Source organism: Myotis brandtii, unplaced genomic scaffold (genome assembly GCF_000412655.1).
Source record: "Myotis brandtii unplaced genomic scaffold, ASM41265v1 scaffold8, whole genome shotgun sequence".
NCBI lineage: Eukaryota > Metazoa > Chordata > Mammalia > Chiroptera > Vespertilionidae > Myotis > Myotis brandtii.
This window is the reverse complement of record NW_005371219.1, coordinates 9,901,400-9,927,126: the sequence shown is the minus strand read 5'-3', so window position 1 is coordinate 9,927,126 and position 25,727 is coordinate 9,901,400. Positions and strand designations below refer to the sequence as shown.

Here is a 25,727-nt window from a genome sequence, read left to right as displayed (position 1 = left end):
GGGTGCCCCCGTGCCTGGGGCCCCGCCCCTCCCTTCGCCATCGCAGATCAGGGGGCCACAGGCCAGCCGGCACCCCTGGCCCCAGGGGTCCTGCACCCCGGCTCTCTCTTCCTCTGATCGCCATGGCGATCACCGGCACCCCCGGTCAGGGGGTGTTGCCTGGCCTGCTGCTGGGCTTTCCGATGGCGATCACCGGCGATGGCGATCACCGCCCCCCAGCTCTTGCCTGCCACCATTCTTCAGTCTTTCCCCTTTTGCCTCCCATCATTGCGCCTATGTATGCAAATTAGCTGCCATCTTTGTGGGCGGTTAATTTGCATATCACGCTGGTTAGCCGATGGGAGGTGTAGCGAAGGTACGGTCAATTACCATGTTTGTCTATTATTAGATAGGATAGGTGTTTTATAGGAACTTATGTTTTCCAGTCCTTTCACTAAATCTTACTCTGCATGTGCCCTGTCAAATGACAGCACTGGCATTGTAAGTTCTAAACTGTTGCATCCCCTGCACATAGCTTGACATTGTATTAGATACTTACTCATTACACACTTGGTGAATCAATTTCCAGAGTGACACTGACCAAATGGGACAGATCTGGAGGATGGAGTGAACGGGCTGGAGATACTTTGTTTGGAGTCAGAAGCTTGAGTGCTGTTTTTTTTGTTGTTGTTGTTTGAGTGCTTTTTTCAAATAGAGTTGTCAGAAAAGCAGGGATTAAACCTTATGCTATACATTCTGGGTCATTAGGATCTAATGGTTTAATGTAGCATTTCCCAAACTAGTTTAATGTGATGTGGTACCAGGGGGAAATTTCCTATATCAAGAAAGCTTGGGAAGTCCTGGATCAAATGTTTCAGTTTAACTTTAAAACTTCTCAAAGCCTTTATTTACTATGTCAATGTGCTTTGGACTCTAACAGGGAGATATACTACACAGCTTTTTCCAAACTTTTATTCAGCAGTTATTTAGGACAGTTCACTATGATCTGGGCACAGTGCTAGGTCTTGGGAATACAATACTGAGCAGAACAGACCTGTTCTTCGCAAGTTTATGTTCAGTGTGTGAAATAAATACCACCCAAATATTTATTATAAACACAGTAAATGATATAAAGAAAAAGGTCATTGGTATTTTATAAGTAATAATGCAAAACATACCTCTTCCACTCAATATAAAAGATTGAAGGACAAATATTTCTCTTCAGGCTTTCATCAGCATGGTTCTAATAGTCTACCTTAGTTATTAATCTTGTCACAAGTCTAACATATTTCCCTTGCTAAAAAATGCATTATATTTTCAGAAGCAAAGTCTAGAGGCAAAAGCAAGACACCACTCATTTGTGAAAAGGTCAGAATTAATAAATACCTCCAGATGCTTGATGAGAATAGCCCCAATTTTGGGGGGTTGCTTAAATTAGAATGATGTTGAAACATAAGATATGTACTGTGGTCTATGCTGCAACTAAAATGAATGTGGACTGACGCAAGGATCTGATCCACAGTGGTTCCTACTGAAAGTAGCAGATTTGAGTAAGCAAGTCTTCATCAGTAATGCAAACCCGAACCAACTGCACTTGGTATATTGATTTCTAAATGACAAGGTTCTTATTTTTATAGATTGTATTTTTAACAGGAAAATACAATGATTTTAATGTGTCATTAAATACTCTTGAGTTTATTTTTTCTTCCTTTTATGAACATTTGCAAAGCACGAACTATGTGCTAGACACACCACAAAGAACCGGCGAAAACAAAGAGAAAAAAGCCTGGTTGTGTTTTATTTATCCTTGTGATGAGGGGATTGGGGGTGGGGGTAAGCTAGAGGGAAAGCCAAATTAATCACTTTCAGAAGAAATCAACTGGTATGTGAAAGCATGCTGGACATTCTAAACCTTCAGATTTGTCTTTACTTCACGCTGGTCATTCCAGCACATTATCAATCAACAAAAATTGTTAAGTATTTAATGACCCAAATATTTGATGAAGGTCCTAAATGACCTAAAAATTGAATCCTTTATCAATGTAGGGGTACTATAAAAAGTAGGTGTATAGTTGTTTGTATAGAAAATAATACAATAATTAATAAATAATACAAGAATAAACTCTTCTGTGTACTCACAACTGTAAACCAACTTTGCCCCATCCTGTTATGCCTACTAGAGTATGACATTGGTTAATAAATGTGAAGAATCAAATTTGTAACTCCTGTTTGAGAGAATTTAAAGGATTCTTTTGTCAAATAGTTATATTTATAATTACAAAGTGTCTATCTCAAATCATCCGAAAAGAGGTATTTCTCTCTTCTCTTCTTCCCAAAAGCCCTATGGGTAATTTTTAATATTTTCAGACCAGGAGATAATTACATTTAGAAAACACGCAAGAGGATGATAGAACTAAAAATACTTAAATATTTTGACTGATTCCATCCTAGTAACTATGAATGGGATTGACGATTGAAGCAGACCAAAGTTATGCCACTCTAAAACTGCCTTTTGGGATATTGATTTTAAGCTGGTTACTAAGAAACAAGCCTCAGAAATAACCTTTGACCTTCACCCCTTCCCTGCCTAAGAGATTCAGACAGAAAAACGTGCTTCAGGAAGGGAACCTTTGCATAATCACCTCAAGCATTAGGTAGGAAGGATCCAAGCAAGGCCGTGTTTACTAGATGCCCTACTATGTCTCCTTGTTTCTAGGCTGCCAAGCAAAATTTGCCTGCCAAACATAATGCCCTCTTCCTCAACTATCTATAAAGTTACCTTCTTCCTTTAAAATCTCAGACCCCTACCCCACCCTTTTTTCTTTGTCCATGACATATATACCTCACTCTTTTTGGAATTTTCATGCTTATGTAAATTCCCTATGCACATGTATTAAAATTTTGATTTTCTCCTGTTAATCTGTTAATTTGATGAGCCCAGATAGAAAAATTTAGGTAGGAGTGTAGTAGGCAGAGACAGACATGAGCAGAGCAAGGATGATGGACCAGGTACAGAAGGTCACCAGGGCAGAAAGCCCTGGGTGCCTAGCAATGGGCAAAACTGGGAACAAGGACCTCACCCCCCGGGGTAACCTCTCCTTCCCTAGTATACCATAGGTCATGCAGTTTAGACCTCTGATCTTTTATATCGTCAGTCATGTGATTCAGACCCTCCCCTGGCATGTTGCTAGTCATGGAGTAGATCCCTTGGAGGAGGAACAAGGGGCCAAAGAATGGCTTCATGTTGACTCCCATGTGGGTCCTTGCACACACTCCCTTAAGCATTAACCCCTAGGGATAACATCTAGGTCTTGGTTGTGTTTCAGCTCCAGGGCCAGAAAAGCAACAAGTGATGCCATGGCTGACATCAGGATCAGCTTCATTGACTCTGCATTGACTAATGAACCCTGCCCTGGCCTTGACCAATCAGTGGAGACCATGACTCTGAAAGGATACACCTGGAAAGCTGATGAATATTCCATTGAGATTCTCCCCTGGGACTTCCCCTAAAATCCCCACCCTTAAAGGCCCTTAGGATGGAGAACCCATGGGCTCTCCCTCTCAGGAGCATGCCCATGCCTTTCCAGTCCCCCTCCTCTTCCCCCAGGTACACTACCTCTCTCTGCCAAGCTCCAAAGACCCCTTCTTTGCCTCTGTAACTTGTTTCCTAAGCCCGTGTCTTCTACAGATCAGTTCTTTTACCTGTGTGACTTTCTAAATAAACTTTCTCTTATGGTTTGAGTCTTGACTCTGATTTGTTTCTTAGCCAGAACTCAAGTACTGAGGTTGCAGAACTGATGTCTGGTTTGCCTCCACCAGTCTAACACCTGGTACCATTTCTGCCACCACCAACAGAGGGGAAAGCATTCTTTTTTTAAACCCCCACACTATAAATGTTACACTTTTTTCTCTGCCATACCCCAAGATTCTACACTTCTACTTCAACTATGTTGGCACATCTAACAGAAAACCAACTTACCTCAGACCTAAATATCAATAATACGATAAATGAGTGAGACTCATCATTTAGCATGACCCACATAATCCTTTCAATTTTTCTGAACATGTAAAGAAAAGGTTACCTCATATAACCTATAAAAACATAAACATACTCCAGAAAAATAACCATTATAAGTTACTGTCACTCAATATCAAATCTTGTATGTCTTCTCAATTTCTATCTAGTTTCCAGTGAAAGGGGTGGGGGCGAGAGGAGGAGGAATAAACCTAACAGGACTGGTTGATTCACAGGTTCACTTCAGATTGGCTGGACTATGTCATTATATCAGCATGCTGTAAAGACTGGTAGGTCAATTTTATTCAATTACGATCAGGCTACTTTAGGTCTCTAGATACATAAGATGCTTAATTCAACTCTATCCATGGCTAGAACTAAGATCATCCAAATGCAAAACATTATGAAAGGCAAATAATTATTTACTTTAGGCTGAACTTATTTCTTTCCTGGTTAACAATGGCAATAATTTTTTAAAATATATTTTTATTGATTTCAGAAAGGAAGGGAGAGGAAGAAAGAGATAGAAACATCAACAATGAGAGAATCATTGATTGGCTGCCTCCTGTACGCCCCCTACTGGGGGTCAAGCTTACAACCCCAGGCATGTGCCCTTGACCGGAATGGAACCTGGGACCATTTGGTCCGCAGGCCGATGCTCTATCCACTGAGCCAAAACAGCTAGGGCAACAATGGCAATAATTTTATAACACATTTTCATTTTCTTAGGGGTTCACTACCAAGGATGAGTTAAACAAGCATATAGATTTGTGGCCTTCTCTAATTTTCTTTCCTATATCCTCCTTTATCCCTCATAGCTTTTATTTCTTAGAGGAACTTTTATGACTGGTATAAGACTAATGAAATTTCAATGAGTTCCCTAATAGGTAACTTGCTTTATATAAATTTCATCTCTAACTTCTAGAAATAAAGACAGAAATTTTGTTTAATTTTTTAATAAACCATAAGATTTAAATATCCAAAGAAAAAGAAATAAAAATAGATATTTAAGCCAGCACTAACTTGTGTTTCTATTCTCTCTTGGTATTGGAGGCTTGACTTACCTAGGACTAGAGTAATACAGTTATGATGCTGGTGTAACTCATTAGAACGAGTAAGTGAAAATGGGCGATGGCTTGATAAAATTTGCTTCCCAATCTGGAAGTCAAGAGCATTAGTAGTTCACAAGAGCCCACAGCAGAGACTTGCCCGGGTCTTGTCTGTGGAAAAGTATGTCTTACCGCACTTGCTTCTTCACAGCTCAGCACTCCCTGGCATTTTGATCCTTTTGCCCACTGATGCTCACTTTAGTCTGTCAAAACATCAAGGGGGAAAATCCCCAAACTGAACAGACGAATAAACACTTTTAATGTGAACAATCATATTCAGATCAACCTCTTTCAAAAAAATACAAGTCAGTGGGTTTTTTTTTTATCCTTAAGTAACTCAAATATTGCTATTTTTTCCGCCTGTATTAAAATGGCACTTTTGATTTTATGGACGTTAGCTAGTTATTCGCTACTTGCTTCGATTCTTCTCTGATCACATTGGTACCCCGTTTTTCTATTTGAGCCTTATCTCTTCTATTCCAGAATATTTGATCTTTGACTAAGTTTATCTCATTTTGTGAATAAGTCTGCTATCAATCAGTGAAAATCACAGAAGGGAAAAAGAAGCAGTGAGCACCAGTGAGATCTCACTTCAATATATGTAGCTTTTATAAGAAAAACATTCATTTTTATTGTGCAATCTAAAACCATTATCGTGTGATACTAGGTCTTTTAGCATAACCATATGAGCCAACATTCAATATGGACAGCTTACAAGAGACAAAGTGTAAAGCACAAATACTTCTGGCTGGTAGAATTTCAGCAGCGTGGTAATCAAGTGCAGCAAAATTTCCCTTATATCGAATAAGAATCCAGTAACCTCTGGATATTTTTGGTAACGTTAAGAAAAAGGTACTGCAGTCAGGAGATCAGTAATCTTTAGACTTCAAAGACTGGCTACCAGGGACCAGAGTGAAATATTAGACATGAAGCCAATGAAAAACACTAACTCAGAAAGGAATGGTTTTCCCAAAAATGCAAAATTATCCTATACAGATGCTTAGTATACTAGGATCTGAAAGGTTTATAATGGTAAAACAGCAAAGATAAATGATAACATTATTTATATCTTTAGTGCCTGAAGGACACAGATTTAAAAATCAGCGGCTAGAACACCTATGACAGCTCCTGAGACAGGTTATCCTATGCCCTACATTCATTCCATGCCTGTGATGGCCAGTCTGAATGATAACGTGTAAGAGTGAAAACAGTGACCTAGTATGTGAGTCAGAAAGTACTGGAAAAGTGACAAAATTGTATGTTATTAAATGACAAAACATATTTCGAAGCTTTATTTAAAAATCTCTCACTGTTCATTATCAAAGTTACAAGATTGTTTGCATACCAATAGACGGGACTGTAAACAGGAAATTTTCATTAAGGAAAGATGGGTTTACTGTAATTTGATCTTTTACAAAAAACTGCTGCAAGTTATTGATAACAGAATTTCTCTTTTACTTTCTTAAGTCTAATTCTCTTGAAAATTAAACCAATGTTTCCACTCCCTTGAGCTAAAGTTCAACCATGGTCACCTTAGGAAATACCCCTGTTTATTTGTTAATCAGAAATACAAATTGAGTGGCACATATTTCCATTTTCTTCTTAGGCCAAAGGTTTCGGCTTCATTATATTTTACAAGAAAACAGAAGACTTGCAGTGATCCTGTAAAGTCTTTCCTGTCGCAGCTGAGGTTTAATGACGGCAGTGGAGGAAAGCAGTGGTGATGCAAAGCAAGACCAGCCCCAGTGCCCTTATCAGACATGGAATCTTTTTCCTGTTTGGCTTGCAGCAGGGTTTCTGGTCAGGTTGCCTCCACCAAACCTGACTGAAGCAGAAGGGTAACATGCTCTGGTAAATCCTGTCATAGCTGATCCTTCAATCTGTGGGTTGTGGGATGATACTAATATGGAGAAAATTATCCGGGTAGCTCAGATGTTCACTCAGCCACTGTAGAGGTGTTTCCAACATTGGCTCAATTCCATGAATCATCACTTGATTCTTTCTTTCCCCATCTATTCCAAGAAAGAAATCCAATAATAATCAACATGACTTAAAACAGTTGAAGAAAAAAAATATCTGTCTTTTAAGAGTCCTTAGTGAATAGATGGATTTTTACAGCTTCAACAGATTAAACCTGGTCTGTCTTCTAAGCAGGAAATGTGGACATGGAGAAAGTTCAGATGTTGCAATATATATCACCCAAAACAGAAACCTGAGGGTTACAATGAATTCTGATAAAAATTCGGTTGCTATATGTGAAAGTATTCATTCTTTCTTAATTACTGTGCTTACCTAAGATTGACGTTAGTGAAACTATAGTGGAGAAAACAGCCCATTGTACCCACTGACCAGAATTTATTTTAGCTATACATTAAAAACTGTACTATACGACAATTAAAAATGGCGGGTACATGAAGTAGGTCATACATATTTAAAACAAATAAAATAGATATGTGAGTAGAAATCATCAAGAATAAGATTTGTGTTTAGGAAGATGTTTAATAAAACAGATGGGAGCTGTAGGTTAATTTTCAATAAAGTTGTTCAAATACATATCAGAAAGTTTTAGAGACATTATTAGGATAAGAGTTAAAGTTTTAATGAGAAGGAACTGAGAGTCTGACTCAGGAACTTCTGTTTTAGTCATGAAACCTGATTGACTTTTGTTAACACCCATTCGCTAATTAAAAGGGTACTGTCATTCACACTTTTCTTTTAAATTCAAATTTTATTACAAATTAAATTTAAGGTTAGTTTTACTTCTTTTATGATTTTGGGATGATGTTCTGACAATCTTTAAAGTAAACAGAAGCACCTAGGAAAACAAAGAAAGCAAAACCAAACTCCTCTTTTGGGGAAAAAAAAAAGGAAAAGAAAGAAACCGTGTCACTCTTTTAGTACAATTCTTGATTTGTCACTTCAAAATAAAATATCTAAACCTCTCAGTTTCCTAGAGACAGAAGACAACAAGGAAACAGGGAATTAATGGAACCACATGAGAGGGAAATACCCTACTTTCCCCCCATTTTGCTCTGTTCAAAATGACTTTTGCATCTCTAGTGCTCTAATGTCTAGGCAAAACAGGCTAATGATGTATGGTGGAAATGGCTTGGCTGGCACCTGAAACAAGAGACCCTTTTAAAGAAATATTTAAACTTCCTGTTAGAGGCAGCACAAGTCCTGGGAGGTGACAGTCAACAGATTGACAATAAGAGAGGGTACAAAAACACTACAGAGAATTGATAAAAGAATGCCAAAAATACAAACTTAACACACTATCAATCCCCCAAACAGCCAAATAAAAATTCCAAACAAACTTCCAAATCACTGTCATAGTTTAAAACAATTTTGGAAAAAAGACATCACCTCATAATACTACTAACCTAAAAAATGCTTTCATGTTTTGTCTGCCAATCTTTGTTGCATCTATACAAGCTTTTTACACAGTTGTGATTACAGTGTTAATACAATGACTGGTAATGATGAGTATCATCTGTAAATAAAAGATAAAGCTATATACAGAATACTATAGAAAGCAGGTTATTAGTCCTTTGAGAAGATTGAAAATGTTGGTATTCAAATGGATACACCCTCTGCTATCTGGAATGATTCATACTTCGTAAATTCTAGATTGCCAAACTTTACTGTATTAAATCTTTCTTAGAATATTTGAAAACATTTCCGGTGTAGTTCTCTTTATATTCTTATTATATATTTCTTTGAAATATTTTAATATTCTCAGAATCTTCCTCCTACTTAGCACTGAGTCAAAAAATGAAAGAGCAGTGGTATAAGAGTAAAAGTTCCTTATCTGTAAAGTTTTTCCTTAAACCAGAGTCACTTTTGGATATTCTGAAACCGAGTAGAAGAAACAAATTACAACTCAGTATCCAAAATACTCTGCCTAAAGTATTTAAATGCGGGAGCAAACATAGTGTGTGTTTGAAAGGCAAAAGACTAGCCCTGTTACCCAAAAGGATACTTGGAGTTTAAGTTGTACAACAGAAGCTGGAGAACATAAACACGATTCAAACACTGTATAACAAACCCAATAAATCACATTATCACAACCCTGAATAGGCAGCACTGATTCTATGCTTTAATTTTAGGCCACTTTTAATCTGCAACTTAAAAAAGTGTCACTGACTAAATTTAGACAACGAAGGAAGTGGATCTAGTTATATCCTTCAACACAACAGTTTAAAATGTTAAATATATTATTTTGGTAATAGTAGTTACAGATTCTCTCTTATTCATCACTGTATGCCCCCCACAGTGCCTGGCACCTTAATAACTAGTCAATAAAGGTTTTCAGGGCTTGGATAACTTTGCTGCTGGTAAAATATACTGTCACAATACATTTTTTGAGACTAGCTTTTGATGACTAGCAGGACTATATAGAAGAGCCCTACCTATACACACTATTGGTTATTACAACAACAAAAAGTCAAAATGTTTCCAGATAAGCCAAGAAGTAAGTATATATGCTATCACCTAAATTCATGCTACCATAAATAACAGCAAAGCATGACTGTACTGTTGGGACAGAGAGAAAGGTCTCCTTAGCCCTTTAGTTGTAATACAAACAACATACAGCAGATTAATAGGAGAAAAATGAAAATTTTAATATGGGGAATTCATATAAGCATGAAAACTCCGAAGATAGTGAGGCAACATTGGGTATATATGACACTTTGGGGTAAAAGAGAAAAGGGGAGATGGGGTACTAGATTTCAGAATTGGTGATTTACAGGTAGCTGAGGAAGCATGTGGTAGCAAATTCCTGCTGGGCAACTGGGAAACAATGGGACACAAGGGTATCTAGCCTAACTTGCGTGGTCTTCCTGACCAGTGCTAGCAGGGTGCACATTCTTAAGGTGATTAAGTCAAGGCTCCCTTCCTAAAGCAGGAATCTAAGCAAAAGGGGAAATAAAAAACTTCCCAACTTTGTTGGCCTTTAACTGATTTCAGTGTGAAATAAACTGCATGCCAGGGTGGCACATTTTGGGGATGCTCGCTCCCAACTCCCACAATACATTCTGCTAATATCAGAAAGAACAAAATGGAATGGTGAAAAATGAGCAGAGGTTTCTTTTTTTCCTAGCAGTAGAAAGGAAACACTTGATGATATTGCTAAAGTAAATCATGTTTTTGGTAAATATGCCTTTGTGTTTCAAAATGCGAATCTAGAATTTAATACTTGGGGATAAGAAATATGTCACTTCAAAGCAGATGACTCAGGAGAAAAATGTTACTCCACACTTCACCCACTCAGATTCTTTTTGAAAGTTAGTTTGATGCTTTAAAGTAGGCAAACACTGAGATGGTAATTAAGTGAACTAGTTCTATATAAAATTCTCTCAGACAGCACACTTTTTGGGGGGTAACTTTGATTTCAATATAATTTCAAACATATGGAAAGTTGCAAGAATAGTATAAGAAATTGCTCTTCACCCAAATTCATCAATTTTTTACATTTTGCCCATTTGCTTTATCATTCTGTGTATATGTAATTATTTTCTTAATCATTTGAGAGTAAATTAGAAGCACTGAACCCATTACCCCTAAGTATTTTAATGTGTACCTTCTGTTATCAAAATAAAAAAATTTTAACATTGATATTGAAGGGACCAAAGTTTTCCTATCCTAATATTGCTTTTTGGGATATTGATTTTAAGCTGATTATTAGGAAACAAGACTCAGGCCTTGGCTGGTGTGGCTCAGTTAGTTGGACATCAGACCATGCACCAAAGGGTCACAGGTTTGATTCCCCGTCAGGGCAAATGCCCGGTTGCAGGCTCAATCCCTGGTAAGGGGCGTGCAGGAAGCATGGATGCTCTGCTCTCACACTGTTTCTCTCCCTCTCCCTCTCCCTCTCCCTCTCTCTTACTCTCTCTTTAAAAACCAATTAAAGAAAGAAAGAAAGAAACAAACAAACAAGACTCAGAAAGAACACCTGACATTCCCCTTTCCAGCCTGAGATTCAGATGGAAAGACCTGCTCCGGGAAGGAAATCTCAGCATGCCGCCTTGGCCTGATTGGATTTAAGTCTGACAAATAGGAAGCCTCCAGAGACACCCCCCCCGCCCCCCCACTCTGTGTACTATTACTTTCTGAGTTGCCTAGCAGGAATGTATTTGGCACTTTCTTGCTACCTGTAAATTGCCCATTTTCACTTTTAAAATCTAAGACCACTGTTCCCCCTTTTCTCTTTTGTCCAAAATGGGATATATACCCAAACCTGCCTCGCTGTCTTTGGAATTTTCATGCTTATGTGAATTTCCCTTGTGCATGCATTAAATTTTGACTTTCTCCTATTAATCTGCTGTATGTTGTTTGAATTATTAGCTCAACTAGAAGAACTTAGGTGAGAGGAAAAAGTACTTCTTGTAACCTCCACAATATAATCTATATAATAAAAGCCTAAGCGACCATTATAGCAGAACAACCAGAACAACCGGTCACTATGATGTGCACTGACCACCAGGAGGCAGACGCTCAACACAGGAGCTGCCGCCTGATGGTCAGTGTGCTCCCACAGGAGCTCAGCCAGAAGCTGAGCTCATGGCTGGCAAGCACAGTGGCGATGGTGGGAGCCTCTGCCGCCTCCGCAGCAGCGCTAAGGAGCAGTGAGCCAAGCGGTAAGGAGCAGTGAGCAATAAGGAGCAAGGGGTCCTGGACTGCAAGAGGAATGTCCGATTGCCGGCTTAGGCTTGGGGCTGGGCCCACCCCCCCCCCCCCCCCCCCCACCGCCAGTGCATGAATTTCATGCACTGGGCCTCTAGTATTATGTAATAATTTCAAATTTTATCAACATTCACCATTACTTTCATTCCAGTCTAGGATCTAGTCTAGGAACCACACATTGCACTTAATTTTCACTTCTCTAAACTCTGGACAGTTTTTAGCATTTTGTAATCTTAACCATTTTGAAGAGTACATGTCATTATTTTATAAAATGTCAACAGCAATTAAAAAAAATTCTCACCTGAGGATATGTTTTTATTGATTTTTCAGAGAAAGAGGAAGAGGGAGAGAAACATGGATCAATTGCCTCCCATATGCACCTGACCCAGGATTGAACCTGAAGCTGAGCTATGTGCACTGACAGGGAATCAAACCCACAACTTTTTGGAGTATGGGATGATGTTCCAACCAACTGAGCCACTCGGCCAGGTGTCCACATAGCAATTTTTAAGCTAATTATTTTAATTAATCTTGTAAATATAAAAAGTCATTCATAAATCCTTTGGGTTTGTGACTTAAGGAAAAGGACAGAAACAAATGTCAAAGTTTTGTATTTTCTTTAGGTAGAGATGGAATTCGGTTCACTTAAAGAGATCATATATCAATAAAGAGACAATCAGAATAAAATTTCATTTCTTACATGTATCTCACTTTTAAGTCCAAGTATTATGAAATAAGATTGAAATTTATCATAATTTTGTATTATCACCAACAGCCTGATAAAAACAAATTCAATTCTAAACTAGCATCTACTTTAAAGCATTTTTGTTCTTTTTAATCCTCACCTGAGGATATGTCTTTTTTTTTTAATTGATTTTTAGAGAAAGAGGAAGGGATAGGGAAAGGGAGAGAAACATCGATATGAGAGAGAAACATCAATCAGTTGTCTACTGCATGTGCCCTGATCTGGGATCAAACCCACAACTTAGTATGTGCCCTGACCAGGAATCAAACCTGCAACCCTTTGGTGCATGGGATGACGCTCCAACCAACTATGCCACCAGGCCAGTGAGTCTTTTATGCTTAGACAGGAACATATTTCTTTTAGAATTGCAATTGCAATCAGCACACTAGTTTCAAATTAGTAGGCAAATCACTTAACCTTCTGAGTCTGTTTCCTTATCTTAGAGTGTGGATAAAGAATTCTAATCTTCAAGGTTGCATGGAGGTTTAAATGGGATAGCCAAGTAAAGAACTCAGCACAGCGTTTGGACATAGTAGGTATTCAAAAAACTGAGTGACTTTCTTCCCCATTCCTTCCTTCCTCTCACTCCCTAAAAAAATAAGTGTCAAATATATTACTAAAGTGAAGACAGAAGATCAGTTTTTGAAAGGTCATGGTTTAGTATCAAGTAAACACTCACTGTAATTCTCTTCCTGAACACAAAGTTATGAGAATAATTGTTTTACTGCTAACATTCAAAAGGCTATAATCTGGCCTCATATTAATATATACTCTGCATATTAATTTGCAGTATGGCACATGAATTTTATGAATGTGTTAAGACAAAAAGTGACAGCATCAAAAATCTAAAGACTCAATCATTATGAAAATAACAGAATGAATGACATTTTAAAAAATTCCTCAAGTGTTGTAAACCCTCTGGATTAAGCCAGTAGTGCTCCCAACATGTATATTCAGTAGAGCACATCATGAAAGTCAAATGAGCCCTATTGTACTATGATTATGTTGCTTAATACGTCTTAGGTAAGGTTCTTATTTTCTTAAAAGATGAAAACATTCTTGGAAGGTTGGGGGGTGGGGTACAACTTCCAAAATTTTTGTTATACATTTAAAAAATATTATTTGAGAACTCACAGTATGTGATGAATCTGTCTTTTGGAGATTTCTATTAGCAATGGCTCATAGCCTTCCCCATCCTAATCTACATTTTAACCCTTATTTTTTAGCCAATTTTCAACAAGGAATATGACCTAAATGTCTTTAAAAATAGGTCACTTGAGATTCTAGAGAGAGGCATAAGTTTCATTCTTACCATTAATAAGTATACTAAATATGTGAAATCTCTGAATTTAAAGGAAGCTAAAGAAATGGCTGATATATCTTCATGGGAAAATGATTTTAATCAGAAAATTTCAGTTTAAATAAAGAACTTTCTTTTTTAGTTCACACTTGTGAATATGGAATAATAGAAATCTAACACTATACACTGTAACTATGTTTTTAGCTTTGTGGCTTCACATTTACATTTTATAATTCACCAGAAAATGACTTGGTTTGCTCTTTTGAAATGTGTGATGCTGAAGGTAGAACTTCTAAATAATACTGAATACTTCTGAAAAAGTTTTAAACAAATAAAGAGATGAGCCTTTTGATTACCACTGGTCTGAACAATTTTGTTCTGTCTGACAGATTCTGTAACCTCTGATATGTTCATTAGTAAAATGCCAACTAATTGAATCCATCGACATGAAAAACCACAGGCTGAAATCTGAAGTGCATACATCATGTTGAAGGATTTTGACTCAGCCTCGCGGTAATAGTCAGTGAGGTCAGGTCAAAGAGGGTTAAACCAAGTCAGGATATAGCCAAAGGAATACATCAAACGCTGATTTTAAAAGGGCAATTAATCTTAGACAGAAATGCTTCCTGGGGAATGAGATCTCAATCTTAAGAGCACACTACATGATGTAGCAGTAAAAATGAACATATACAAGCTTACAGAGCTTTTATCTTATGATCACAAACAGAAGGAGAGTGCTATTTATCAGAGAAATACAAACTCATTTAAAAATACTTACATTAACTTCTTCCGGATCTATACTCACTTAGCCATACAGGTCTTAATGAACATGTATTATCACAGTTAATATATACTACATATCTCTTTCAATGCATAAACTTTATATATTTTAAAAAATTATTTCTGCTTATATTCCCAGAGCCTTGACTATTAACATTTTATACAAGATTTTCAAAACATGGCCATGTAATTTTCATTGATTTTTGCTTATAACCTTTGTATTTCATAATGAGGATATAACCCAAAATTTAATCTAAAAAAATCCCATATAATTAGCTATAATTATAAATAGGACACTGTATTAAATTAAGTAAGAGCATTTAAATAAACTAAAAGCCTCCTAACAATAAAATAAAAATGTGGTAAAAGTTAGAAATTAAAACTTTTTCATTTACTCCCCTACCCCTCCTACAATTTTGAAAATACAGGTTCAAATGCTTTGATCTGGTTTCATAAAACAACCAGTAATTCCAGTTGGGTATAATAAAGCCCATTAATATTTGTCAAGTATGAATAATAGAATAGTTCAGAATTGTTTCATTTAAAATATAGGTGATAATTACACAGTTTATACATGGCCAGACTGAGATTGCACAGGACTTATTTTAATGAAGAGATGACTAGCTTTTAATCACCTGCATGTGTTATTATCTTGTTACGGGAATTTTGTTTTCTAGTGCTAAAGGTGAAATATTAATTGTGCAAGTGTCTATTTCCACTTCTAAAAAGCCATGTTAATTCATTTAACTTCTTGAGATTTAGGTAAAGAACAATAATTGAGGGAAATCAGAGGCATCTTCTGACAGGTCCAGTAACCTCATCTTCATTAATGGAGAATAACAAAAATAATCAGTTTATTACTTCCTTGATTTTAGAAGATATATGTCAATGGATTAACTCACTAACAGATTCTAGATCACCAACATTAGTCCATGTTACCCATGTGTTCAGACAAAGCACAGAGATGGAGGGAAAATAAAACAGTCAAGGCAAAGAATTGGACTCATTTTAGTTTACAATTTGGTGGCATAATGATAAACTCAAAAAGAGAAAATATAATTATCAAGTTAAAACTAAGCCTAACAAATTGCTTTTGTCAAACTTGAATATTGATCTTTGCTCCTGAGGGCTACATATGAAAACTTTTTTGAATTCTCACTGTGTATAACACTGTATCATTTTTAAAATATAAAATACACATTCAATGAGGAAGAAAAAACAACGAAGAGCAGAATGTGTTAATACGAAACTGAAAGGGTGGAGCTCCCATTAGAGCCCAGTGACCCAGTCCCACATGTTGGGTTCAATATCTCAGCAAAATTACAAAAGGGTGAAAAGCTAGAAACTTCAATGTGTGTTCCGTGGCTTAGTCTTCAATAAAAAACTTTCACTATCAGACAACATTTTCAGACCTCTAGCCTTAAGATTTTACTTTTAATACATTTTGACAAGTAAATGATAATAGAACTGGCCATAGTAACTATGGAGATGCCGTAGCTTATTTCTTCCTTAACAAAGCCCACCTCCAGCATTTCTAATCATGTCCAGAAATTAATTTCTAAAAAAAAGTAACTATCAGGGCACGGAAGTCTTGCCATACAGAGTTCGTCATACATTTACATCTCTGTGCATAGGACAAACATCAATAAGTATTTGTCTCTGCACAGTAGATTTATAAAAAAACCCACCACCACCACAACAAAAAACATTTATTTGAGAAAAAAATACTAACCAACTCATAAGAAAACAACAATAACAGAAAGTATTCACTGTAAAACCTTGGAATGATATGATTATAAAATCTCATTTAAACAAACTTAATTCATTTAAACACATACTATGAGGTAGGTAGTAGGAAACATTCTCACTTTATAGAATAAGAAACCTGGATACATTAAAGAAAAAAAAACAACCCATTACTGAAATGATCTTCCAAATAAAAAACTGAAGATACAAAAAGATATTACAATGAAAACAAATTCTAAAATGAGTGAAAAAAGAATTATTGAAATTGTGAACCATTACTTTTACTCCTAAACCCTAATTCTGATGAGGTTTGTAGGTTCTGTGTTTCTGTGTTATGAGTTTTTAAATGGAAATGCCATGTCTTTGGGGGACAGTGCCATTATGCACTGTCTATTGCTGGTTCAAACTTCAACTAGAAGGATCTGCCTTAGATGAGTAACATGAGATTTAGATATTTCTTTGCTCTAATTGCTTTATGTCTGACAAAAAATTATTATAAACCTCAACAGCTAACTCACTTTATAAACAAAACCTAACCATATTATATAGAGCAAAGGAGGGAAAAATATGAATACATTATCTTTTCTTACTTTTTGTAAAAACTATTCTGTGGTTTCTCATAAAGCCTATAAAAAAAAGCAATATAATATTGCCTTGGCAGCATGGCTCAGTGGTTGGGTGTCAACCTATGAATCAGGAGGTCACAGTTCGATTCCTGGTCAGGGCACATGCCTGGGTTATAGACTCGGTCTCTAGTATGGGGTGCGCAGGAAGCAGGCGATCAATTATTCTCTCTTTCACTGATGTTTCTATTTCTTTCTCCCTCTCCCTTCCTCTCTGAAATCAATAAAAATATATTTTTTAAAAAATAAAGCAATATAAATAACAAATTAGTATGCCTAAATGGGATATTATGACTCCCTTTGCTTAAAGTTGTTAAAATGATCTTCCAATGTACTAATTAGGCAAAAAATAGGTCGAACTTAAGTCACTTAGTTCCTCAGTAATTTCCCCACATTTCTAACCTCACTGAAAATTTTCTTCATATTTACAGGAGATAAGTAGAAAACTATGGCCTCAACAAATAGAGACTATTTAGACCAAATATTACCCCTTAAACAGCTCCTGGGTAGCTGGTGAAGGACTCCACCTCTACAGTGGTCATTTGGTTTGTTGATCTGGTTCCTCCTTTTCATCTGTCTAATTTCTGTGCACCTTTTTAAGACTTAGCTCAGTCTCACTACTTCTCCAGAATGGATAAAACAGCAATTCTACGTGCTTTCTACTATTCTTTGCATATCTCTAGTACTGTATACACCACATCTGTATACCTTTCTGTCCACTCCAACTGGACCAAAGTTTCTTAAAAGTTGGGACTATGGCTTACACATGTTAATATCCCCAGTGCCAGAAGACAGTAAAATGCAAAGAAATTTAATGATGAATAATGAAATTTACAACTTCAATTGGAAACCAAAAATTAAAATGGTTGGGAAGGGCCTCAAGGTAAATAAGTTCCCAGGCAGCAGGGCAGAAATGAAAATGAAAAAAGGCAAGTGGCTACAGGATTATAATTGTGGGTAAGAATCATGCAGGGAATCCTTATTAATTTGCTATGGAATGTATGTAAGCTTTTCCTTACACATATAATCCATTTGTAAAATATCCGTATGAATTCTGGATTGAAACAGCCCATCTGTTACGGAGAATTATTCAAAGCATGGACAGACATTTTTATTCTCTTAAGCCTAACCTACTAGGTTTTTATACATTACAATTAGAAAACTGGGAAATGAAATATGACTGGGCAAAGCTTACAGGTGTTCTGTATTCTTCCCAAGTAAAAGAATACAAGCTATGGGCTTTAACTTTTGCTGTTTTTTGTCGATATGTTGTGTGTGTTTTTTAATGTTAATGAACAAAGAAAAAAATTCACTTCAGGTCTCATACAGAAGCTTAGCTCTGAGTCATTTTAACTAAAGCTAACACCACAGAAAAAATTTACCTGAGTTCACCTTTGATTACTTCCTGTTACCTCTAACTTGGCTAACTCCTCTAGTCACTTATAAAACAACAAAAAGAAACACACAAAGCATCATTAGTTACTCCACAAGAACAATGACCTAAAGCACGTCTTCATAATTAGTATATTCTACATTCATGTGATGAAATAAAGGCAAAATTCCTTCATGCATGAATAATTTCTTAAAGGAGTAGTAGACAATGGTGCCACATAAGTTTTATGAAGTACTTTCTCTGTCATCTGATGATAGCCAGTTCTTATCCAAACACACCCAATCTTAAAGTCTTTCGCTTTCAACCTAAGTTGGGTGTAGATGTTTCAAAATGCTTCACGTTTAACAATGCCACAGGCGTACTGAACCAGACAGTAAACAATTCTTGACTGAAATAGTGACCTGTTTTGAATATTCCCCACAGATCCTGAAATGACAGTTATTTTCCAATATGAGGTGACAAAAGAAAGAGGCAAATAAAAGTTTTTTCCAAAAATACTTGTATTAGAATGTGGTCTCCTCCTGGTATGAAACAATCAAATGTACCTCAAAAGTATAGGTGCTATTTATAGCATTTCAATTATGTCTGTATGGCGTGTGTGTGTGCGCTTGCTTGTGCATGTGTGTTTCCCACCAATATAAGCATGTAACAATTTGGGTGTGAAGACTGTTACACAAAGATATCCACCTATTGCAACTGAAATCACCTAAGAGGCAGGTTTGTGTATTAAAGTTATGAATGGCTACCTCACTACTCCCCTTAAAAAAAATGCATGGGAAGTCACACTGTGTATTCTTTAGGAACAGATGTACTTGTAAGGACATGCTAAAAATTTAGAAGAGAATAAAAAATCTTTAAAAGAATAAAAGGCCTCCCAAATTTGTGTACCATTCTTGTACAGGGCTGTGCTAACCTTGCATGTACTGTGACCTGGATGTAGGATGGCAAAACAGCACAAAGGTGCATTTTGTCAGCTCAAAGCATGTGACTACTTTTCATTTAAATGCCTGAATGTCACAGACACCATTTTAAAAAATTCCACAAGAGTGGTCAGAATCATACAGGAACTCTAAAATAACAAAATGAACAAAATCAATATAGTAGAAGTTCAGGTTCTTAAGATCATAGCGGGAAATATTATAAGAGAGAACAGCACATAGGTGAGATTAGGTACTAAACACAAAACAGAATAAAGAGACAGGAAAAAGCAAACATTTCAAAATGTTATTTTAAACTAAACAAAAAAGTTAAAAAGTTTAAAAAGTGACAATGAAAATAAATGGTAGCATAGTAAAGTGGAAAAAAAACAATGAACCAGGAGATGGAGATGACCTGAGTTCTAAACCTAGTTCTGCAAATAAGTAGTAAGAAACTAATAGCAAATCATCTAAAATAAGAGAATGAACAAATAACTCTAAGGTTCTTTAAAGATGTCAAACACAAAATTAACACCCAACCAATTTCTTCCTGCTCTTTTCTAGTAAGTTTTCCTGCATCATTCTGTGTATTTGTTGACAAGTGTGCTGCTGGTTGGGGGGTAGATCATTACAGCAGAACAATTTTCTTCCAAAGTTTTAGTTTCATTGTGATGTTCTCATTCAATAGTCAAGGATCTTATAAAGATGTATTATTTTAAATGACAATGTTTTGAGAGTAGACTGTCAAAAAAAATGAGAAAAGAAAAATAAGGTAGCCATTTGAATATTAAGCTATAACTTACAATTTATTTATTTTTAAAAAAATATATTTTATTGATTTTTTACAGAGAGGAAGGAAGAGGGATAGAGAGTTAGAAACATCAATGAGAGAGAAACATCTATCAGCTGCCTCCTGCACACCCCCCACTGGGGACGTGCCCGCAACCAAGGTACATGCCCTTGACCGGAATCGAACCCGGGACCCTTCAGTCCGCAGGCCGGCGCCCTAGCCACTGAGCCAAACCGATCAGGGCTATAACTTACATTTTAATTACTCTTAATTAATGAAGGCATTTTTTTCAATGTTCTTTAAAATACTACGAAGTACTCAAGAGAAAGAAAAAAAATATACAGTACAGAGAAATGAATAAATGAAAGCCAATGCTTGCAGTGAGGTATGAGGCTCACATCCCATCTCTGTTAGCAATAAAAATGATTAATCTCTTAATCATACTTCAAATGGAAAAACTAGTCTATATTCTCAAATCTTCAAGAAAGTAGCAAAACAGACAGGAAATAGGGGTTGTTTTTTTTTTTGTGTGTGTGTGTGTGTTTTTAAATCCTTACAGCACGGAGAAAATAAACTGGAACAGTAAGTATTCCTAAATCAATAACAGTTACAGAGAATACCCCAATCAAAATTTCTGTAACTTGACTTCAAAAAAAAAAAAAAAGTATAATTATCTCTGTAAGTACAGGAAAATAGCAATATTGGTTGTCTCTGTAAAGGGGAACTGGATTAGGGCTTCGTGAATAAAAGTTGAAAAGAAACTTTACTCTAAATTCCTTTAAGTACATTTTGATTTTAGAACTACATAAATATATTTTCTATCAGAAAATGATTTTTAAATTATTAACAGAATACAACACATAAAAGCTTTGATAATAGGACTTATCAAATTTAAATATTTTACTCCTTTAAAGAAAATTTAAAAACCAGACCCAGAGTGGAAAAAAATTACAAATCATATCTGATAAGGACTTATATCCAGAATATATAAATAACTCTCAAAATTCAGTAATAAGAAGACAAATAATCTATAAAAATTTGAGGAAAAGGTGTGAATAGATATCTCATTACAAATGTCTAGTACATGAAAACACACTCAACTATATGCTAGTGAGAATATAAAGAAACTAGAACTCCCAAACATTGCTGGAATGACTGTAAAATGGTATAGCCAGTTTGGAAAAGTTTAGCAGTTTCTTAAAAAGTTTAACATAAATGTACCATACTACCCAACCATTCCACTCCTAGGAATCAATCTATCCAAGAAAAATGAAAACATATGTCCACACAGTGATCTGTATGCAAACGTTCATAGAAGCATTATTCATAAAGGTGAAAAGGTGGTAGAAAACAAAAAGAGGATAAAAGGAAAAAAAAGTGAAAAGGTGGAGCCTGGCCAGTGTGGCTCAGTGGTTTAGAGTCAACCTATGAACCAGGAGGTCACAGTTTGATTCCCGGTAAGGGCACATGCCTGGGTTGTGGGCTCAGTCCCCAGTGGGGTGTGTGCAGGAGGTAGCCAATGAATGATTCTATCCCTCTCCCCTTCCTCTCTGAAATCAATCAATCAATAAAAAAAAGTGAAAAGGTGGAGCCTGGCCAGTGTGGCTCAGTGGTTTAGAGTCAACCTATGAACCAGGAGGTCACAGTTTGATTCCCGGTAAGGGCACATGCCTGGGTTGTGGGCTCAGTCCCCAGTGGGGTGTGTGCAGGAGGTAGCCAATGAATGATTCTATCCCTCTCCCCTTCCTCTCTGAAATCAATCAATATATATGTATATATGTATATGTATATGTATATGTATTTAAAAAGTAAAAAGGTTGAAACAATCTAAATGCCCACCAATTGGTGAATGAATAAATAAAATATAGTATATATACCCGATGGACTACTACACAGCAATTAAAAAAAGAAACTACTGAATCACACTACAAATGGGATGAAACCGAAAACATTATGCTAAGTGAAATAAACCAATCACAATTTTGTGTGATCCCGTATATGTGAAATATCCAGAAGAGGCAAATTACAGAGACAAGAAGCAGACCAGTAGTTTCCTACAATTGACAGTGAGCACAGATTAGCTGCAAACAAGCAAAACGAAACTACTGAGGTGATAGGAATGTTCTAAAACTAGATTGCAGTGATGAATGAATAACTCAATAAATTTACTAAAAGTAAAAATCATTAAACTGCCAAGAAATTATTTAATTGAAACTCTTACTGAAAACTAAAATTACACAGTAATGAAAATAGATTAAGATTGGAAGACAGTATTATGGTCAACCTAATGTCAATTATGCTATGATTTAATGATCATAAATAACATTTCAGGTAATGACACAAAGAAAGAATTCAGTAATTGAAATTTTGAGTAAACACTTAACCCAGCATTAGAAATATGAGGGTGTGCAAGGCATCATCAAAAACCTTAACTATATGGTCTAGTAGAATACTAGTACACTCATGACAAATGACAGCAAGACCTAATAATATATTTATAAACTCTTAAACCTATAAAACCTGTTCAATTTCAATAATTCTGAGTATTGGTCAGTAATTTTTTGTTTAAATCAATCTCTGTTGGTATTTTAGATGCCCCCTCGTCCCCTGCCCCCATTGAACCTTTGTGCAATTCAGAAGTGCTAGATACACACAGGAATGCCAGAAAAGGCGGGCATATTTGATTAAGAAAAACAAAGGTAAGATATTTTTATTTTACTACCTCTTATTCCTTTAGAATGAAGAAACACAGTGGAAGATTAAAAATAGTATTTACCAGAACTGAATTTACAAATGAGAGGCCCAGGAAACCAAAGATGTGATAAAAGGATAATTTAAGAACAATGTATTTTATTTGGCCAAAGAGAGTCAATCCCTTATTTTATTAGTGTCAGTAATTTATAAAATAAATTAAATATTAAGTGCTTCTGTTTCAAAAGACTTTTCCCTAGAAGATAATGAAAATTTCTTCTGGCCCAGCTGACATGGGTCAGTGGTTGAGCTTCCACCCAGGAACCAGGAGATCACTGGTTCAATTCCTGGTCATGGCACATGCCAGGGTTATGGGCTCGATCCCCTGCGGGGTAGGGGGGGTGAGGGTAGAGGGCGCGGGAGTGCAGGAGGTAGCCAATTGATGATGTATGTCATTGTTTCTATCTCCCTTCCTGTCTCTAAAAAAATCAATAAAAACATATTTTAAAAAAAAGAATTCTTCCTGAAGTAACTAGTAAAAGTTATAACTGCAGAATGCTTGCGTTTACCTCAGTAACAAAGAGAAAGGAAAGAAATGTTTCACTACGGCTAATTATATTACCTTCAGGAGCAATCGCAGAAGGACAGACTTCTTTGAGGAGATCTCCTAAAGTATGCAATTGTCCATCTGTAGCCACAGGACGAAAAAGCTTCTGAATGAAAGGTCGTTCAGTCGTTGTCTATTTGAAAATGAAGAAAGAATTCAAACAATTAAGTCTTTGTTACTACGAATAACAAATTAATAGATCAGAAATTTAAAGCTTGCTGTAGATTCCTTTGGATACTGTGCAATCAGAAACATACATCATCAATGTGGTATTATTGCCCAGAATGCTTAACATAAAGTCGAGTAAATCTAGCAATGAGGAAACAATCAAACCCAGACTGTGCAATGCTCTAAAAACGACTGGCCTAGATGCCTCAAAAAAGTTTTCAGAGGCAATAAAAAATAAAACAAAAACAATACAAAAACATTAAAAGAGACTGACAAGATGTAACAAATACAAAAAATAAACCTTGACTAAATACTGGATTGGAGAAGAAAAATTTAAAATTCAGCTATAAAGACGTTTTTTGGAATAACTTGGGAAATGAGGAATAAAAATTAGACAACTTCATTAAATTAATGTCAAATTTCTTAGGTGTCAAAATTGTGGAAGGGAAGGGAAAGCAAATGTAGAAAAATGTTAACTACTGGTGAATCTAGATGAAGGATATATATTGTTTTAGTTGTTTTATTATTTTAATTTCTCTATATGTTAAAAAATTTTCAAAATAGTAAATGCAGCAAGAGTTATTAGCACTATGTCTTAACTTATTGCTAATTAATTTTAATGTTTCACCCACTTTTATAATTAAGTTTCATTTTCCTAAACTACCTCTACAGGAGCATGTCAATGATGATGGAAACTTCATCATGACACAGAGTGCAGAAGAGCTCTGGAATCAGCCAGTCTACTAACTGAAGTATTATTTATGAGCTCTATGATCTTGTACCCAGTTTCTTCAGAAATTTGGGACATTCCCTATTGCTTTTTAAAAAAATATGTATTTTTATTAATTTCAGAGAAGGGAGAGGGAGAGACAGATAGAAACATCAATGATGAGAGAGAATCACTGATTGGCTGCCTTCTGCATGCCCCACACTGGGGATTGAGCTGAAATCTGGACACGTGCCCTGACGAGTAATCCAAACCGTGACCTCCTGGTTCATAGGTCGACGCTCAACAACTGAGCCATGCTGGTCAGGCAATTCCCTATTTCTTAAGTTTGTGTGGGAATAATTAAGGAATTGTGCCAAGCACAGAGTAAGTTAATAAGTAAATAAATATATGATAGAATAAAAATAACCTCCTTCCCTTGTTATTTTATTTTAACACATTGCGGACAGATCACGAGAATTATCATGTTTTCACATTACACAGTGTTTTACAAAGTATCATACTTTAAAAAGATATTAGCTTGTAAGAACATGTAATAAATAACTTCAAAATGCAATGGGGAAAGAACCAAGATGGCAGCATAGGTAAACACCTGAACTTGCCACCGTGCACAACCACATTAAAACTACAACTAAAAGACAAAACGAATATCATCCAGAACCATGGTAAGGCTGGCTGAGTGGAAATTCTTTAACTAGAAGGAAAGAGAAAAGCACACTGTGTCTGGTAGGAGGTGCAGAGGTGTGGAAGTGTGGAGGTACGGAGGCAGGTGCGCGTGAAAGGGGCTGGCAGCTGGGTACGCTGTTGTCTTTTTCAATCGAACGGGAGATACAAGCTCAAAACTGCTCTGAACTCCAGTTCCAGGTGAGAATTTGGGGACCCAGACTCATACAGAGAGAAACTGTACTGTCTGGCATTGGGCCGGAACGTGAGGGCGGCTTTCTCGCAGAGGTGCTTGCAGCATTCACTGTTCCTGCATGGGGCCGCAGGACACAGACCCAGGGACCACTCAGAGGCAGAGCAGACTGGCAGCCATTGTGGTTTGCTCCACCCTGGTGATTCCCTGAGACCCCACCCCATCCAATTTACAACCCCACCCATGCTGTGCAGAGAGGCTTTTGCATACGAATGGCCTGGCCTTTCTCCGCCTAAAAACCTGTCAGACTGTAGCTGGGTCAGAGAACCCTAGAACTTCCAAAAGAAGGCCTAAGGCTCGTCAGCAGCCTGCATTACATCACAGCTGCACCTCATCTGGGCACCTCCAAACCCCAAACAAAGAGGAGGAATCTGCAGATCTTTCTGTAACTCCTGCTGGGTGGCCTCAGGCAGTGGCTGACTTTGCACCTCCTTGGAGATCCAAGAGCCAGTGTACCCAGTGGTCAGAGTGAGACCATCCAGATTACAACTCTTCACATCCATAAGAGACACACTCAGGGGGCAGACTCAGTGA

General features: G+C 36.6%; 1 protein-coding gene across 3 annotated transcripts in view; it reads right to left on the bottom strand.

Annotated features, from left to right (window-relative positions):
* ATG5 (autophagy related 5) overlaps positions 1–25,727 on the bottom strand; it is a 159,548-nt gene that overhangs the window by 37,275 nt on the left and 96,546 nt on the right. For 2 of the 3 annotated variants that reach the window (XM_005883792.2, XM_014531356.1), the window contains 2 exons: positions 23,398–23,515; positions 6,368–7,115 (listed from right to left, as the gene is read on the bottom strand). In XM_005883792.2, coding sequence (XP_005883854.1) covers positions 6,979–7,115; positions 23,398–23,515 — 255 coding nt within the window. In that variant the 3' untranslated portion in view covers positions 6,368–6,978. Of the gene's footprint in view, positions 1–6,367; positions 7,116–23,397; positions 23,516–25,727 lie in introns of those variants that run through there. The other variant, XM_014531355.1, reaches the window with a different exon arrangement.